The 14,676-nt window shown below is 36.4% G+C and overlaps 1 protein-coding gene across 3 annotated transcripts in view; it reads left to right on the top strand.

The window, feature by feature from the left end:
* Nucleotides 1–14,676, top strand: part of SRBD1 (S1 RNA binding domain 1) — a 197,987-nt gene that overhangs the window by 163,033 nt on the left and 20,278 nt on the right. For 2 of the 3 annotated variants that reach the window (XM_047852771.1, XM_047852770.1), the window contains exons 17-19: nucleotides 5,904–6,010; nucleotides 7,293–7,469; nucleotides 11,309–11,491. In XM_047852771.1, coding sequence (XP_047708727.1) covers nucleotides 5,904–6,010; nucleotides 7,293–7,469; nucleotides 11,309–11,491 — 467 coding nt within the window. The remainder of the gene's footprint in view (nucleotides 1–5,903; nucleotides 6,011–7,292; nucleotides 7,470–11,308; nucleotides 11,492–14,676) is intronic. The other variant, XM_047852772.1, reaches the window with a different exon arrangement.

Raw genomic sequence — 14,676 nt, 5'->3', positions numbered from 1 at the left:
GTGAGTTCAGAACTGGTTAATATAAAGCCTCAAGAGTATCATGAAGAACTACATTCCGGCCATGTGTGCCACCTGCCATCCTCACGGAGTCAGCTTTGTCCTCAAGCTTGTCCCAATCACATGATACAGTGCTTACCCTGGCTCCAGTAGTCCTATTTGAATGAAAAGAAGAAAAGATCCAGCTCTTCATAAGGCTGTATATACAGGGGTCTTTATTTAAGTTAGTCTTTAACCTCTCAGTAAAGAAGGCTTATTCTAAAGCCCTCAGCAGATTTACCCTTGTATTTCATTTGCCATCATGGAATAAATGGAATGGAACCACCATGACTGGCTTAGACCATTATTTTTCATACCCTTTGATCGTGATACACAGTAGGAAGTACATTTTATACCATAACCAAGATACCTATCACACATGTATGTGTATATGTATACGTCTTACACAATTAAACATAATTCAAAATAAAAGCTTCTCAAAGTAATACCCTTATGCCTATGATAAAGTTAAATACCATTTTTCTTTATAATTAAATACAAGGTTTTTTCACCCTCAAATACAAAAAAATTTGGAAGATTTAATTCAGTGTGTAGGTATAATGTTCATGAATTTGTTCCAGTCTGGAATAAATGAGGACAATGAGCATATATGGTACACTATTAAGCCTACTATTTTAAATCCTGATTGAATCAAAATTGAAAATATAGAACACTTGGGTGGTTCAGTTGGTTGAGTATCTGACTCTTGATTTCTACTTAGGTCTTGATATCACAGTTCATGGGATTGAGCCCCGCGTCAGGCTTTGTGCTGTGGGATTCTCTTTCTCTGCCCCTCCCCTGCTTGCACTCTCTGTCTCTGACTCTCTCTCTGACTCTCTCTCTGACTCTCTCTCTCACTCTCTCTCTCTCTCTCTCTCTCTCTCAAAATAAATACATAAATATTTTAAAAAGATATAATTTTAAAAAATTGAAGATACTTTTTCACATAACTAGGTCACTGAGTGGTAAAGTAATCTTAGTGATAATTCATGCAGATAAGACTCCTGAGTGAGTTCTACACTCAAGGAGACAGGCTGCAAAGTACCTGCATACCAGGAGTTGGATCAGTGAGAACCATCTTGGAAGCTGCCTAGCACAGAATATAGAAACATAAGACAACTAAGTGTAGTGTGTGATGCTGGATTGAATTCTGGATGGGGAGGAAAAATACTGTAAGTACAATTGGGGTAGTTGATGAAATTTGAGTATGGGCTCTACAGTAGATAATAGTACATCAGTGATAACTTTTCTGATTTTGATTATTCTATGGTGGTATGTAAGACAATGTCTTTGTTGTTTGCAAATATACACTGAGGTACTTATTTGAGGGAAAGCTAAGGAAATTCCTTGCATGTTTTCCTCTGATTTTGAGATCACTTCAAAATTTTTAAAGTTTAAAAACGCCAAGAGAAAGTATTTTTCACCTGAAAAAAAATATGTATGTGGTTCTTGAGTCCACATATACTGAATGCATCCTATGTATATCATGTGTTTAATCCTTCTAATATACTGTTGGGTTTTGTTTGCTAGTATTTTGTTGAGGATGTTTGCATCTATCTTCACAAGGAATATTGGTCTATAGTTTTCTTTACTTGTGTTATCTTTGTTTGGCTTTGACTTCAGAGTAATGCTGGCCTCATAGAATGAGTTAGGAAGGGTTCTCCTCTCTTCTGTTTTCTAGAAGAGTTTGAAAAGGATTAGTGTTAATTCTTTTTTAATGTTTGGTAGAATTCATCAAGCTGTCTGGTCCTGGGCTTTTCTTTGTTGGGAGATTTTTGATTACTGATTGAATCTCTTGCTTTAAGTCTGTTCAGATTTTCTTATTTCTTCTTGAGCCCATTTTTGGCAATTTCTGTGTTTCTAGGAACTTGTCCATTTTTTATTCCTTTGCAGTTTATCTAGTTTAATTTGGTTTTAAATTTTTTATATACATTTTTTTATTTTTGAGAGACAGAGAGAGACAGAGCACAAGTGGGGAAGGGACAGAGAGAGAAGAAGACACAGAATCAGAAGCAGTTTCCAGGCTCTGAGCTGTCAGCACAGGGCCTGATGTGGGGCTCGAACTCACAAGCCGTGAGATCATGACCTGAGCTGAAGTCGGACGTTCAACCGACTGAGCCACCAGGCGCCCCTTAATCTAGTTTAATTTGTATTGAACAAGAATGCATTTTTATATTGTGTATATATATATGTGATTCGGTTTTATGTGAATTTATACTTAAACCATACAAAATAAATCTGCCATAAAACTGCCTTCCCTTGCTTTGCCTGACCTAAAAGGCATTTATCATGTTGGTGTTTTGAGCATTCCATTTGCTTCACATCCTTACCAATACTTGGTATTTTCCATCTTTTGCATCTTAGCCATTTTGGTAGGGATGTTCCCAGTGTTTTTGTTTGGTTTTTAATTTTGCAGGTTTTATACTGTCATCTACAAACACATTGTTACCAACAATGCCATCTGGGGTCGATCATTTTTTATTGTTTTGTGTATTTGTAAAATCATTTTTAAGTTTATTTTAAAGTCTTACAGGTTTTTTTTTTTTCTATTTAAAATGTGCCTCAAGTCCAGTTGAATGGAGGAGTCAGCATTTTCTCTCATTTTTGTCACTATTAACACTTCCAAATCTGGTAGTTGAGCTTGCTTCATTGCTTTTCTTTTTCCTCAGAGTTTATGGTGCTTAAGGTCAACTTGAGCTAACTTAGTTAAAATATTACAGTTGCTGATAATTCAAAAAGTGTTATACTCAGTAACATCCTTTCTGAAAAATACAGTGAAAGTTTGTAACTAAACTTGGTTGAAAGAATCAGAACTTTGCCAATAGATGATAAACTTCTCATACTTTCTTTGATACTCTGCTTCATAAACTTGTAAAGTTACTCTTTAACCTTTCCGTCAATCTGTGACAATCATTTATTAAAAGATCTAATGAGACAACCAGGAACATTGAAATTGAAATTGTCCATGTTCCTGGCCAATTTATGTATCCCTCTCACGTGGTACCCTCACCTGGCTGCATTATTGATTGTACTGTTTATTCCATGTTGAATATGTGCAACATGCTCTGTGTGGGTTATTTCTGTCTTGACTTTTCTGTGCTGCTGGCCAGCCACCAAATTAACTTTATGACCCTCTAATTGATCACAACCCTCAGCTTGAAAACCATTGATTTTAGGGGCCCCTGGGTGGCTCGGTCGCTTAAGCGTCCGACTTTGGCTCAGGTCATGATCTCACGGTCCGTGAGTTCGAGCCCCGCGTTGGGCTCTGTGCTGACAGCTCAGAGCCTGGAGCCTGTTTCATATTCTGTGTCTCCCTCTCTCTCTACCTCTCCCTGTTCATGCTCTGTCTCTCTCTGTCTCAAAAATAAATAAACGTTAAAAAATTAAAAAAAGAAAAAAGAAAACCATTGATTTTACTGTTATTATCATCTGCTGCAGTGAGGCCAGTCTCCCCAAATCATATGGTCTTCCAGGGATGGGGTGGATGCATGGAACACAGTCACATTTCTGTTTGGAAGGAGGAAAAGAGGGTTGGAGACTAGAGGTTAGGCAACCAAGACCGTCCAGCTCCAGGGACTACTTACCAAGCATCTGGTGTGGTTTGACATATGTGGGGTTGTTTGCCTTTATTCTAATGGCTCGCAACTATGACTTTTAGTTTTTCCTATTTGCTTATAGTTTTGTCTCTTTCCTCAGATACTTTTCTTGTCCCTGTCATGGTGCTTGCTGCTACGTTGTCTGCCATCTCCTACCTTCTCATTTTTAAACTGTCCCTTTTCATTTTGCTGTTTCTCATCTACTTAGGCCAAGAAGACTCTCCAGCTTCTTAAAAGTTGTGCCTCAAAAGTAATCAGGTTCTTAGCAGGGTCTTAGGTTTTTCTTTATGATCCTTTTCATGATTATGTTTGCTTATTAGGATTTTTAAAATTATGTCTGTAGTTTTTAGCTGTGGCCTAGATAACTAGGTTATCTCTGAAATATGAGAATACTCCTGCACCCTTCAGTCTTCCAGAACAAAAACTTCTATTACTAAAAGATAATAGTGTAATTACAATCCCTAAGGACTCTATTTACTCTATGGTCTTCGTAAGAGTTTAAGGTTATCAAACTTAATCTTGTTTTCTTGAGACAAATGGGGAAGGATGCTGACCTATAGTTTCCCATCTGGGAACAACAACTAGAGTACCTTTAAGTTTAGAATTATGAATAACATCCAGTGTATTAGGAGGTACTCATTGTGGTAATCTGGCTTCAGTTAGCCAACAAATATTTACCTTCAAATACTGTGTTTCATAAATACTAAGATGCACATTTTCTTACATTTTAACATCTCTGAAATCAGGATGCTTAACAATTAATGGTGTCCTAAAAAAATTAAAAAAAAAAAATTAATGGTGTCCTATGGTTGCTGTTGGCCCCGGGGCATATCGTGGTGTAGTTTCTGTGCGAACTTGATTATTAATCTTGGAGGCATGACTGAACTGCAGGCCCTTCACTGTTTTAGTCAACAAGCTATTGAACAATAAAACACTTAAGGATCTTTAAGGAAAGAATAGGAGTTTTGTTGCTGTCCAAAATCTCTTCTGTTGATACTTTCTGTTCAGATTAAGGTAGAACTACTACCACAGCTTACAGAATGAGCATCAGAAGCTTTAAAGAAACTCTCAGAGACTATGGAGTATAACTGTCTCAGGAAATGCTCCATGACCTGGGATCTTAAGAGTTCACGGGCAATACTGAATGGAGAAATTTAGACATCTAAGGCTCCGAGTAAAAAAGTGGTTCAGAAGAGTTGAATGCTAGGGGCGCCTGGGTGGCGCAGTCGGTTGGGCGTCCAACTTCAGCCAGGTCACGGTCTCACGGTCCGTGAGTTCGAGCCCCGCATCGGGCTCTGGGCTGATGGCTCAGAGCCTGGAGCCTGTTTCCGATTCTGTGTCTCCCTCTCTCTCTGCCCCTCCCCCGTTCATGCTCTGTCTCTCTCTGTCCCAAAAACAAATAAACATTGAAAAAAAAAAAAATTAAAAAAAAAAGAAGAGTTGAATGCTGAATGTGAAGAAATTTTAGAAATACCTTAACCAGTTTAGATTGCTTATATTTTCCTTTTTATCTGTGCATAATAGATGATTTAAGAACTTCCTAATAAGTCTAAAAGAATTCTTTCAGTATTTAAAAAAGTAAAATTTTCAAGTAATAAGAAAACATCGTGTCATGATTTAACAGGCAGTGTAATTTCTTTCTTAGTGGTACGTCAACTAACAGTGCCTTTGATAAGCAATAATATCTTCACTGTGATGAAACAGTGTTTGATTTACTGCACACTTCTTGTGTATTAGTGTACTGCTTCCTACAATAATTTACGCTTTCTTCTCCTAAGAGGAACTAAGGAACAATGCACATGTGAGTGAAGGTAACACCACCAGGCAGCGTGTGAATGATGGAGACCAGTAGGTCTCAAAGTGTGTTCCTGGAAGCAGCAGCGGCAGCACCACCTGGGGGCTTATTCGCATGCAGATTCTCAGGCCCCACCCCAGACCCACTGAGTCAGCCTGTGTTTTAACAAGCCCTATGGGTGATTTTGATACCATGCTAAAGTTTGAGAACTACTGTTCGGGCAGAATTCTGGGAAAGGGAAACTTACTGGTGCTGTTCTATTGAGGTTAGGTATATGAGTGATTTAGAGGGTAAGAAAACGTAGATTTCTTAAGTTCGACTCAGTTACATGCTCACAGTGTGTTTAAGAAAAGTGAAAAAAATGTACTACGTTGTGTCTCAGCCAGCTGCCGGTGACACAGGTATATAATGGAGTAGTCCAAAACCTGCCTGTCTTGCTTTCACTTTTGGTTAACTTTTGATCTTTGTCTTTTTAGCATGACGTATCTCAGACTTTGCTCAAGGCAACACTGGACAGTGTTGTAGAAGAATGTGTCAGCTTTGTGGGAGTGGATATTAACATCTGTTCTGAAGTTTTGTTGAGGTGAGACGAGAGGTCTGTGGCTGAAGATCACAGAATCTTCAGTTTAACTGGCTGTTCAGTTCAAACTGAGCTAACGTAAGGAGACACATGTATGAAGTTGTCAAGTATAAAAAACCTCTGAGTTCCTACCTTGCTCTAGGTAATCAGTTTGAGGGGATGACATCGTTCAAAAGAAGACTTATAACAATTCACATTATCCTTTTTAATACTGCAAATCTAAAGTGAAGAGCATATGGTAACCATTGAGTGCATTAGTGTTGCTAATAGAACTTAAATAAGGTTAACATGGAAAAGAGCTGTTTCCCACCACATGAGAGTAGATATTTTTCACTAGTTCAGTCTCTTGCATACATCTGTCAAAGCTGGCAGTAACCAGAAGATAAATTCTGAGGGTTCAAAGTATGGTTACCATATTTTTACCTGGAATCTGCAAGTCACATATCAAAATCTTTATCGTACTATAATCATGTCTTATATACCCTTTTTAGTGTGGTTATAGAAGAGCTGCTTTTTTCCGTTCATAGTTTGGCATTTATTACACAAGTCTGCTGATGCAGCATGAAATTCTGGACCTCTGTAAAAGATCTAGACTTCTTTGCTTTGAGATTAGTATAGCAGAAAATATCCCTTACATTTTAAGGTGTTGACTTTCTACCACAGCTACAAACATTCCATACTTTCATGTATAAAATTCAATAATAGAATTAAGAATCTCTTAAATAGTAATTTTTAAAGTTAGCACCAAGCAGACTACCTAATGATAGAGTTTTTATATTTTTAAACTAACCAGGACAGTCATGACTTTCTATAGTTTAAGGCTTTATGTTAATGAGAATAGGCTGATTAAAAAAAAAATAGGGTACTACAACACAGCTGAAGCTATTGTAACTTTTGCTTCTAACTCACTTTGTAAACTAAACAGGAATAGGCAGAATTATTACTTGATTCAGAAACACGAGGAACATGAATAGTATAGAATTACTGTGGGGAACAATTCTTTTCTTATCCCAGTGTCCATCAGTTTACCAGCATCTTTATGACAGCTGCTGGTTTTGTCATTAGTTTGCATTGTGTTGTCCTTGCCTCCTCTTGGACAACTCTTTCCCCTTTGTCTTTTTTATTTAACTCCCCTTTGGATTTACTTAACTTAGAACCATATGACAGTATGTAATTGCAATGGTTTTTATGATGCATATCGTTGACTTTCCAGATGAGATCTTTTCTTTGATTATTCTTAGAACTATTGTATCTACCACATTATTCATTTTGTTTATTTTTTTAGGCATATTGCAGGACTCAATGCCAACCGAGCCAAAAATATTATTGAATGGCGAGAGAAAAATGGACCCTTTGTCAACCGAGAACAGCTAAAAAAAGTGAAAGGGCTGGGTCCAAAATCTTTCCAACAGTGTGCTGGCTTCATCAGAATCAACCAGGATTATATTAGAACATTTTGCAGGTGATTATTAAAGTGTGCGCTTTGGGTTCTGTTACCAACCTTCTCTGTTACTGTTGCCCATCCTGCTCACTGGCCTAAATACTAGGTGTCCATTTGTTCAGTCCTTCAGTATATGTGGACTCTAATCTTTGCTCGGCACTGGGAATCCAGCAGTGAACAAATCAACAAATTCCACGTTCTCCTGAAGTTAAATTTTAACACATGAGGCAAACAATAAATAAACTAGTAAAATAAATAGTTTCAGATGTAGTAAACATTATACACATTAAAACAGAGTGATATGACACTGTCTTGGGGAGCGGTACAACTGCTTTCAATGAGTTATTCATTGAAAAGTTATTTGAGCTGAATTTTGAATGAAATGAAGGAGCTAACCACACAGGGATTAGAAGGAAAGCATTATAGGAAGAGCATGCGGGATGTGTGCAAGGTCCTAAGGCACGACCAAATTTGGTGTATTCAGGAAATGAAACTAAGGCTAATGTGATTGGAGCATCACAAGTGGGAAGGACCGGTACAAGAAGAGGTGACAAAGAGGACTTCACAACAGCCACTTCATATTGACAGCTGTTTCCCTAAGTATACTTGGGCCTCCCCACACCCTGCTCCCTGAAAAGTGACCAAAGCATAATTGTCAGTTGTGTAGATTGAGAGCTAAATTCTTGCTCTTAATTTCTAATCCTGATAGCACAAAAGCAAAGAATTTGGGTAAACTTCGCATTTTGTAATCATGAAAGAATAGTTTTTATGTACTTGCTACTTTGGGACTACCTGTCTATATTCGTTTCTATTATGTTTTTCTTTTGACAAAATTATAATAAAGGGGCGCCTGGGAGGCTCAGTCAGTTAAGTGGACGACTTCAGCTCAGGTCATGATCTCGCAGTTTGTGAGTTTGAGCCTTACCTTGGGCTCTGTGCTCAGAGCCTGGAACCTGCTTCGGATTCTGTGTCTTCCTCTCTCTGTGCCCCTCCCCTGCTTGTGCTCTGTCTCTCTCTCTCAAAAATAAGTAAACATTAAAAAAAATTTTTTAATAAAAAATTATAATAAAAGTAATATGGAAAAATAATCTTTAGTCTGGCAAAGACTAATAAGGGAAAACCAGACCCACTGGACAGTAATAATAATAATAATGGAAAACCAGCCCCACTGATAATAATAATATTAATAATATAAAGTTATAGTTACATAACTGGTTTTGATGTAGAAATAGATGAGAATAGAGTCTGCAATTCACCAAAATATAGACAGAATTTAGTTTATGATAAAGGTGGAGTTTCAAACACTGGTATTATGACAGCTGGCAGGAATTTGATATGTGTAGGGGAAACTGTAGTTGCACCTCATACCTTATACCCAAATAAATCCCAGATGGATCACAGACTTAAAAAGAAGAAGTGAAACTGCAAAAGTACCAGGAGACAACATGGGTAAATTTTGCAGAGGATTGGAGTGGCAGAAGGCCTTTTCTAAGTAGACCACAAAACCCAGAAGCCAGAAATGAAAAACAACTGAGAATAAAATAATCCCATGTTTCTTAGTTTATATGTTTTTTGAACACTTAGTTAGAACAGTATAAAAAATAAATGAAAAGGAAAGAGTACCTCAGCTTCTGACTTCAAATAGTTTCTTATATATTGCTTCCTGAAAGTAAATTTATACTTATATCAACTTGTATGTTTATTATTTAAAAATTCAGAGGCATCTGGGTGGCTCACTGGGTTGAGCATCCAACTCTTGATTTTAGCTCAGGTCATGATCCCAGGGTTGTGGGTGCTGCTCTGAGCGTGGAGCTTACTTAAGATTCTCTCTTTCTCTCTCGCTTTCACTCTCCCTCTCCCTCTCTCGCTCTCTCCCTCCCTGTGCCCCTCTCCCCTGTTTGCATGCTCTTTAGGAAAAAAAAAAAAAAAAAAAGGATTGTGCTACACAACTATTTGCAACTTGCTTTATTTGTTTCAGTAATACATCTTGGTTTTCTTTCCACATATTACATATAGATATAGATCATTATTTATGGTGTCTGCATAGTATTTAGTTTGTGGGGAAAACCATAGCTTAATCTAATCAGTATCCTATTGATGAACATTTGAGTTATTTTTAAAGCCTTATATTTTTTCAACTGATAATGAAGTACTTGAAGTTTCATGACTGTTACATCTTCTTGATAACTCATACCTTTGTTCGAAATGGACTGTTGCTATCTCATTGAGTGTTTTGTGCGTTGAAATCTATTTTGTTTGCTAGCTATGTTGCTACACTTGCCTTTTCCGTATGCTTGGTATTTTTTTATTTTCAAACTTTCTATGACATTTAATTTTTGTTACAACTCTTGTAGATCAATAGATTTCGTGGGTTTATTCAATTTTATATTAATACATTCACATTTACTACATTTATTGATATTTTGGACTTCATCTATCGTATATTTTCTCTTCATCATCCTTTCTGATTTTCTCTCATGCTGTTTGTTGGATTTCTCAGCTAACAAGTTTTCCTTATTTTTCCACCTCGTTTTTATCTCCCCTTAGTGATTTCAAGTTGTTTGTGTTTCTCTGTGATTATCCTTAAGTGTGATTTGGACTGGCCTCTGCAGTTAATAGGTGTCTCTGTCCTCCTCCTGGAAAAGACTAGCACCTTAGGACTCTTCTCAGCCTCTTTCCTTCAGCTGTATGTCCCATGATGAGATGACTTGGGATTTTAGTTTCAGACTATCCTATATATATACACACACACACACACACACACACACACACACACACACACATATATATACATATATATTTAAATACATATATATTTATATATTTATATTTATATTTATTTATTTTGAGGGAGGGAGAGAGAGTGGGTGAGCAGGAGGTGGGCAGTAAGAGAGGGAGACAGAGAATCCCAAGCAGGCTCCATGCTGTCAGCGCAGAGCCCAACATGGGGCTCAGACTCACAAACCACCGAGATCATGATCTGAGCCCAAATCAAGAAGCAGATACTTAACTGACTAAGCCTCCCAGGTGCCCCTATACATATATTTTTTACATTATTCATGAGCAGTTTTTTAACGTAGCAAGATTTTATAGTTTCTGTGCTCATCACTGTTTCTTGTAGCCCACACGATCACTCTTCTTGAATTTGTTATTTTTGCTGGAATGTATTCTTAAATTCTTTTCAGAGAGAGTATATATATTGTATGGGTTCTACTTCAATCCTTACATGTCTGAAAACAATTGTAAGTTGCCCTCCTATCTGAATGCTAGTTTGGCGAAGTATATGATTCTCGATTCAAAATCATTTTCTCTCAGAACTTTTAAGATACCAGTTCACTGCATTCTAGCATCTGCTGTTTATCAGGGAGTAATCTGATGCCAGTCTGATTCTAGTTCCTTGGGAAGTATTCTGTTTTATTTTTCTTTCTTGATTCTTAAGTCCTATTCTAAAGTTGCCCCACAGTATGTCAAATCTGAGTCTTTTCCCATTCATCCTATTTTGTACTCAGTAGGTTCTTTTAATTTGGGAACTTGTATTTTTCTTCAGTTCTGGGAAATTGTTTTCTCTTTCTCCTTCTCCCTTTCCTTTTTATTTATTTCTCTGCGTTTTTCTCTGTTCTCCCCTAGAATGCCACTTTTACAGGCTAAATCAGTAAAGAATATTTTTGGCTTTAAGTAACAGGAAACTCTGTTAACAATGTTTAAGCAAATATGTGATAATTTCTATGAAGGGAATGGTCAGAATGTGGGTGCTGTTTGTGCGTATTTGTGTGGCAGAAAAATAAGCACATTTTAAAGACTTTTCTTTTCTTCCCAATTTTCCCTTCCCTCCTACTCCTCGCCTCTTTCAATGGTGATAGTAGTCAGCAAACCGAATCTGCGGGCCAAATTCAGGGAGTTGCTGTGACATCTTCAGCAGGTGTTGAGGTCACAAATGAGAAGCAAGGCAAGAAGAAGAGCAAAACTGCAGTAAATGTTGTACTGAAGCCAAATCCTTTGGACCAAACTTGTATTCACCCGGAATCGTATGACATAGCGATGAGGTAAGTCTGAGGTCCATGTGAGAATTCTCCGTGCCCAGAGTGAGTTCTCTACAGCAAACGGCCTTTGTTTTGACATAATGGAGACTTAAAAAATATGGCCATATTTAACATGACAACATTTTTCAGAAGTTCCGCATTGCTGAGTTATGTGACACATTATTTTATTTCAGTGAGGAATGAAACCATTATTCCTGGAGCAGTGTCAAGCTAATAAACCCTGGTACTAATGGTGAAGTGTGTGTAATGGAAATTGCATGGCACTCTCCTCTGTTTGTTTTGGAAATTAACAAGACACAAATGACTAGCACCTGGCTTAAAGCTTGTGCTTATCTAAAGATAAAGCCCTTTTGGAAGTAAACAGCCAACTCTCAGATTTCTAGTAAGTATTGCCCAGCTAGGTTATTACAAAGTCTAAGAAATGATGTACTTTTAATGAGCATACATTCCACAGAATGATATGGCAGAGGTTTTTGAGTACATGGAAAGATTTAATGCTAGGCATTAAAAGAAAAAAAAATTAGCACCACATTGAATTAGTTTAAAAATTTTTAATTAGTGCAGAAACTGTCTCGCTACATCACTAAATAGTTTAAGGCTTTTAGTGAGTTAAATAACAGTAGGTTTTAAGATAGTGAGTATTTTAACGTTCATTGAATCTGAAGTGAGATTTTTAACTTGTTTTGAGAAAATTTATATTTGATTATTTTAGTAAATGGAAATTGTTTTCTTTTTTAAAAGATGTTTGAAATTATAGATTATATAGCACATGATACAGAACTTAGAAAATAGGGGAAAAAAGAAGTGAAAAATAATATTCTGTCAACATCAAAACAGTGGTACCTGTTTTTCCCCCAGCATTTTGTTATGGAAAAACTTAAGCATAAAATTGAAAAAACAAAGTTTACAGTGAATTCCTGTATACCCACACCTAGATTTTATCATTAACATTTTATTATGCCTGTTTTTCCACTTACCTGTCCATCTATTTGTTCCTCAGTCCTTCTTATTTTATGTATTTTCAAAGAAAATTGCAGACATCAGTATACTTTCAACTAATACTTCAGTATGCATATCATTAACCAGAATTCTGATTATTAACAACATTTTTTCCTTTGAGGTAAAATTCACCTACGATTAAACTTTAAGTGTATATTAGCTGAGTTTTGGCAAATACTTACATGTGTATAACCCAAACTCCTCTTGAGATAAAACAAACAAATAAACAAAAAAAACCCTTGCCATCATCCTAAAACCTTTCCCCATCCTGGACAATCCCTGTCCTAGCCTCCTGGAGCTAACTGCATGTTCTGACTTTTTCTGCCAAAGGTTACTTTGCCTCTTCTAGAACTTCTTATAAATGGTGCCATACAATTGTACTCTTGTGTAAGCCTTCTTTCGCCTGAAGTTTAGAGATTTTTATCCATGTTGTAACAAGTTTGAGTGGCCTGTTTCTCTTTATTGCTAATATTTCATCGTATGAATGTACCACAGTTTATTCTCCTTATTGAAATACCTTTACTATTTCCAATTTTGGGCTATTATGAGTAAAGCTGCTATGAATATTCTTATACAGTTTTTGTTGTTGACATTTGCTTCCATTTTTCTTGGAAAAATACTTAGGAGAGGATTTTCTGGCTCCATAAGGTAGGTGAATGTTTTAGTATTCTTAGAAACTTGTAGCCAATGCCATTTTGCACTCCCATTAACAATATATAAGAGTTCTGGTTACTGTGCACCGTTATCATCATTTGATGTTAGTCTTTTTCATTTTAGCCATTCTCTTATGTGTGTGGTAGAATCTCTTTGTGGTTTTGATTTGCATTTCTCTGATGACATTGAGCACTTTCTTGTGGGCTTATTAGCCATTGACGTACCTTCTTTTGGAAACTGTTCATATCATTTAACCATTTTCTAATTGAGTTGTTTACCTTTTTATTATTGGGTTGTGGGAATTTTTTAAATGTATTCTGGGTATTAGTCTTTTGTGAATATATGTTTTGTCCTGGGTTGTCGTTTACCTCTTTATTTTCTTATTGGTGTCTGTTGATGAGCAGAAGTTTTAAATTTCGATGATGTCTAATATATTGATATTTTCCTTTTATAGTTATTGCTTTCTGCGTCCCGTCTGAGAAACTTTTGCTACCTCAAAACATTTTTCAGTGTTTTCTTCCAAAAGCTTTTAGGTCTGTGATGCATCTGAAATAACAATTCATGTATGATTTGAAGTAAGGATCAAGGTTCATTCTCTTTTGTCCATTACGAACATTCAGTTTTTTTGGCACCAAGTTTGAAAAACAACAACACAACTTTGTTTTTTACCCGTTGCTTTGGTGGCTTTGTTGCAAACCAAGTGACTGTGTAAGTGTGGTTCTCTTTCTGGCTCTCTTCTTGTTTCATTAATCTGTTGGTCAGTACCATACTATCTTGGTCTCTATAGCTTTATGCTAAGTTTTGAAGTCCAAGAGTGTTAGTCCTCTATCTAATTTTTTTTAAATACTACTCTGAATATCATAGATGATTTGTATTTTCCTGTACATTTTATAGTGAGCTTATCAAGTTTCATTAGAAATGATTGAGTTATGATTGGGATTACATGGAGTCTGTAGGTGAATTTAGGAATAGTTGATGTCTTCATAATACTGAGTCTTTTCACCATGAATTTATCACATCTTTTCACTTATTTTGGTCTTTCATTTCTCGCAGCAGTGTTTTAAAATTTCCACTGTACAGGTCTTATCTTGCATGTATTTTATGTTTTCCAACTTATAAATGGAATTTTTTGAATTTGTTGCTAATTTTTGCTAATATGTAAAAATACAATTAATTTTTCATAGCAACTATGTATCCTGCAGCCTTGCTAATAAGTTCACATACTAGTTCTAGTAGGTGTTTGTAGGTTCTTTAAGTTTTCCTACATAAACAATTATGTTACTAGCAAATAGATGGAAGCTTTACTTCCTCTTTTTTAATCTTAATGCTTTTTCCTTTTCTTGCGCATTGCAATGGCTGGGACCTTTAGGACTGTGTTGAATAGGAGTGGTGAGAGTGGACTTCCTTGTCCTGTTCTCAGTCTTAGAACATGGTTCTCATTTTTTTGATATTAAAAGAAAGTGTGGTCTCATAGTAATTGTGTTTTAAGTGTTTGTTGTTTGAGAAGATGCATGTGTACTGCACATGATTGTATA

This window comes from Prionailurus viverrinus, chromosome A3 (assembly GCF_022837055.1).
Source record: "Prionailurus viverrinus isolate Anna chromosome A3, UM_Priviv_1.0, whole genome shotgun sequence".
NCBI lineage: Eukaryota > Metazoa > Chordata > Mammalia > Carnivora > Felidae > Prionailurus > Prionailurus viverrinus.
Note: the sequence above shows the minus strand (reverse complement) of the source record. Positions and strands in the feature narration are given on the sequence as shown.